The sequence below is a fragment of the Parasteatoda tepidariorum genome, chromosome 6, assembly GCF_043381705.1.
Source record: "Parasteatoda tepidariorum isolate YZ-2023 chromosome 6, CAS_Ptep_4.0, whole genome shotgun sequence".
Classification (NCBI taxonomy): Eukaryota; Metazoa; Arthropoda; class Arachnida; order Araneae; family Theridiidae; genus Parasteatoda; species Parasteatoda tepidariorum.
The window spans coordinates 3,004,906-3,009,960 of NC_092209.1; the positions used below are offsets into that span (position 1 = coordinate 3,004,906).

The 5,055-nt window shown below is 34.1% G+C and overlaps 1 protein-coding gene across 2 annotated transcripts in view; it reads right to left on the reverse strand.

Annotated features, from left to right (window-relative positions):
• LOC107453891 (uncharacterized) overlaps positions 1–5,055 on the reverse strand; it is a 38,592-nt gene that overhangs the window by 21,783 nt on the left and 11,754 nt on the right. For both annotated transcript variants that reach the window (XM_016070893.3, XM_071181919.1), the window contains exons 2-3: positions 4,910–5,033; positions 1,228–1,320 (exon numbers count right to left, since the gene is read on the reverse strand). In XM_016070893.3, the coding sequence (XP_015926379.1) occupies positions 1,228–1,320; positions 4,910–5,033 (217 nt within the window). The remainder of the gene's footprint in view (positions 1–1,227; positions 1,321–4,909; positions 5,034–5,055) is intronic.

Here is a 5,055-nt window from a genome sequence, read left to right on the forward strand (position 1 = left end):
ACGAAGACCAGATGAAGCATTTCATCCTGACGGTGAGCAAGTTCAGGGTTTAAACCGGAGGTGGGCCTGTCATGATTTGGGGACGTTTTTCTTATTATGGATTGGGTTCCTCACTGAGGTGGTCGATAAAGTGAACCAACAGGTTTATTTGAACATTCTGGGTGATCAGGAATTGCCTTTTAGTCGACATCCTCAGGAATAGTGTGCTATTGATACCCCAATTTTTCAAGATGACAACAGAGAATATGTGACTGGTTTTATGAACACTCAATTGCATCTCAACTGACCTGTAAAATCCCCTGACTTGAACCCCAATGAAAATTTGTGGGACACGTTGGAACTACAGATAAAAAGCCGAAATCAATTACCTCGCCATTAGAAGGATTTGCCTGATCAAATCCTCAGCGAGTAAATTAAACTGGATTCGACGTACCTGAAACACCTTGTGGTCTCACTTCCTAACTGAATCCAGGCGATTATCAAATCAAGAGGCGGTGTTACACGTCATTAAATGATGTTTATTCTCATGATTTCTCTAAGGGTTTGTCCGGTGTGCTTAGTATACAACTTATATAGGCTACGATTGCAGTAATAATAATAAATTATACACATTACTGCACAGAGCTTCATTTGGACAAGTTTCAAAATTTCATTTGCGAGATTGACACGAAAACGAATATATTGGCATTAAGTCTTCCCTGATTTTTTTTATAGTTACTATCTTTGATGTGAATTTCCGTCCAATGCACGTCATTGTTTGATTTTAATTCCTTAATTCCGCATCTTGTGGGTTGATTTCCAATATTAATTAACTGGCTAAGAAGACTGAGGAGCTAATTATATGTTATGAATACTAATCTCTCTTATTGTTATTTGATTTATTTGATTCTTCTTTCTTTGATGCAGCCGTAACTTCTTAGAATTTAAGATTGTTTTTATTATTTAGTTTAGTCACGTTTATAATAGTTTTATGAGACTGTTTAAATTCTTTTCCGCTTTTTATTTTGTAAAGCCTTCTGAATTTCTTTTCTTTTATAAGTTGGTGTAAAGTGAGGTTCGCCTGTTATTTAACGAGATGGTTACAACATCAAACCTCACCTCCTGACACACATCAGCTTCTTGATACATCTTCACAGACTATAAAGCAAATTATCTGACGATATATAGAATAAAATGTCAATGAAAAATGTGCGCAATCAATGAAAAGAAAATAAATTGTTAGTTTACCAATGTGCTGGTTCCGTTGGCAATTCCTTGAGCACAATCATCCCAAGTTTCTTTGGTATTTGCCAATCCGTGGAGAAGAATCGATGGAGGATGCTTGAAATAAAATTTATAATTTTCTTAAAAATTTTATTCCTAAATATATTTTAGGTACCAAAACTGTAAAAAACAATTAAAATTTAAACAAATAAAAATTTTAGAAATTACGTTTTTCATTGAAATGATAGAAGGAATTTTTTTTTATATATTTCCCAGATAATAATCGAAAAACGTAAGAAGTCTCAATGGTATATGACGGAAAAGACGCGAATAAATTATGTATTATGTTTGACATAAATGAAATTTAATTTCTTTTTTTAGTTTGCTCAAAACATGTAGTTCATTCGATTTAGTTGAGTGTCTCTGTTACTTTGTTCATGCCGATGTATCTATGGGTGATTAAATGATGACAAATAAGTATATATCAGGGATGGCGAACCAATGGCACGCGTGCCATTTACGGTACGCGACACAATATTTTGGGCACGCCACCGATCACTATTGTTATTTCACTATTAATTGTTATTGCACAAATGTTATTACGCTATGAAGCATATGTAACAATTAAATTAAAATTCACAAAAAACAAACAAAATAATAAACAATTATAAATAAAAAAATTAACAATTAATGCTAAAAAAACAATTAATAACCATAAAAAACACGCTAACAATAAATAACTAGCAGAAAAATCAACAGTTCTGCTTAAACTAATATCTTACAACCTAATATAAGTTATTTGTCATCTAATCTGCAACAACAGAAGTCCCACTGATGTTACTTTAAGTTGAATTACGCGTATAGCTGAGACATTGCAAAATGTATATTTTTTTTCAATGTAAATAAAGTTCTGGTTTGATAGTATTTAGTATTATTATTTTCCCAATAATCATGAAGTCAAAATTATTTGACGGCACGTCTGTGACTTCATTTAAAAAATTTTTAGAAAAAATGGCACGTTGGTGTATAAAGGTTCGCCACCCTGGTATATATTATGAATGTTAGTGTGAATGACCGTAATCAAGAGAATGTCGACTTTCACCGGTGAATGTCAACCATCACATCGTCGCTTTGGCTAATGTCGGAAATATTTGTTATATCTAATTTGATATTCATTTTTCGTTGATTTTATTATTTTTATTCGATATTTTAATATCTACTGAGAATAGATTAGGAGAAACATCAGCTTTCGAAGTACCGAGCAAATGTATAACGGGCAGTAGTACTTAACCAGACCTAGTATAGATTTCGGACCAAAGCGACTATGTGATTGTCCACATCCACCACTTTCGGTCCTTCACAGTATTATACGTATAAGCTCACCGGACAATCTCTAGTGTGCAAGCACCGTTCTATAGTTAGGTTTCGATAGATGACGCAGTGGGTAAATGACATTTCTCAACTGCTTCAAAGTGATCAAAGGCATGTAGCCATCATTGAGATATTTTTGTTTTAAGCTGAAATTGTGTGTAAATATAGGCAAGGATGTGATAGTGGGGTTAAAAGGGGCAATTATGTTTGGCAGTGCCCACGGTTATACGGGGAATGAAGTTTCTGGATTTGTTGGTGTTTCAATAGGAACTGTCCAACGTGTCTGCAAGCAGTGATGTAGTACTCGTGGTCACAAAAGACGACGTCAGAATTGTGGCCGGAAAAAGATCTAGCATGAAAGGGACCGGAGACGTGTTTCACGACTTTTCAATTAAAATCTTTTCCAAATCCAACAGGAATTGCTTTAGTTAGTGAATGAATGTTCATCCCAACCTGTTAGTGAGAGAACATTGCAACGGGAACTAAATGCAATAAACATTTGGAGTCAAACACCTCGTAAGATGCCATTGCTCACACAGGTGCATAAAGCTGCGTGACTTCTGTGGGCGAGAAGTCACGGAACGTGGACAATAGCTGACTGGCGAAATGTAATAGGGTCTGACAAATCACGTTTTTACCTTCATTCAAATGACCCACGTCGTCGAGTGCAACGAAGACCAGATGAAGCATTTCATCCTGACGGTGAGCAAGTTCAGGGTTTAAACCGGAGGTGGGCCTGTCATGATTTGGGGACGTTTTTCTTATTATGGATTGGGTTCCTCACTGAGGTGGTCGATAAAGTGAACCAACAGGTTTATTTGAACATTCTGGGTGATCAGGAATTGCCTTTTAGTCGACATCCTCAGGAATAGTGTGCTATTGATACCCCAATTTTTCAAGATGACAACACAGCAAAGTTCATCGGGCAGGAAGAATATGTGACTGGTTTTATGAACACTCAGACACTCAATTGCATCTCAACTGACCTGTAAAATCCCCTGACTTGAACCCCAATGAAAATTTGTGGGACACGTTGGAACTACAGATAAAAAGCCGAAATCAATTACCTCGCCATTAGAAGGATTTGCCTGATCAAATCCTCAGCGAGTAAATTAAACTGGATTCGACGTACCTGAAACACCTTGTGGTCTCACTTCCTAACTGAATCCAGGCGATTATCAAATCAAGAGGCGGTGTTACACGTCATTAAATGATGTTTATTCTCATGATTTCTCTAAGGGTTTGTCCGGTGTGCTTAGTATACAACTTATATAGGCTACGATTGCAGTAATAATAATAAATTATACACATTACTGCACAGAGCTTCATTTGGACAAGTTTCAAAATTTCATTTGCGACACGAAAACGATTTCCAAAAATTATTCTACGCATAAGTAAGGGTTTTTAGAAACGCTGCGGTAGAATTTCGTTTCATTAATTTGAATGTTGGTTTTCAAGAGTTCCTCAACATCTTTCCATAGCATTTGGAATTGCATCCTGTACTGATTTGCTCAGCGTTTTTTTAATAGTTTTTCCCCTTCATTTTCCAGTTTTTCATTGGAAACTTACAATTATCTATTTTATTTTCCTCATTCACATCTGGTGAGTCTTGAGAATAGGTGACTATTTTTGAGCTCTCGAAATATGCAGACTTTTTCCACTTTCATAATTTCTAAAATAAATATTTTTGTTTTACTTTGTGTGATCCTTGAGTATTCTATTTAAGTGAAATAAACTGTAGAAAGCAGAGTTGATACAGAAACACGACTCTCCATTCTACCATAATTAGGATTGATCAGTTTTATATACGTTTCTTAAGTTCATTTATTTATTGCATTTTCAATGAAAACGTATATTAAATTTTGTATCACTCTATCATTATTTTAAAAGTTTCAAGAAGTCAAATTAAAATTGAAATTTCCAAAAAAAAAATTTCTATTCAAAACGTTTGTGTTGTTACATTTTTAATCAAATTAAAGAAAATTGAAAAAAAAAAAGGCTTTCAGAAGGTAAAAAAGTTTTAAAAATACTCATTAAAGTTGACAGAACGCTCCAGTACAAAGTACTTCGAGTAATTTTATTTCATGCAAGTTTCAACTCACATTTATAGGGAAATACACTGAAATATGAATCAAATTGTCGAATCTAAATTTAAAATCGATGATTCCTGAAAGATCTCCTTCGAAAATTGTTATCATTAAAGAATTGAATTTAAATGACTTAAAATTATATAATTTGAAATACTATGTGAAATACTAGGATTATGTTTCCGAATGCTCGTAATTCAGAATTCGATAGAAAAATCATGTATTAAGATGAATGAAGTCATTCTTACCCTTTCATCTAAATGTTCAGCATCATCATTTTCTAGATTTGTTTTCCTGTTGTTAAAACCATCTGACCATTGTTTGGAGAATTTGTCTGGTGAAAATACTTTATAGGCGAGATGAACTCCACATCTTTAATATATATATATATATA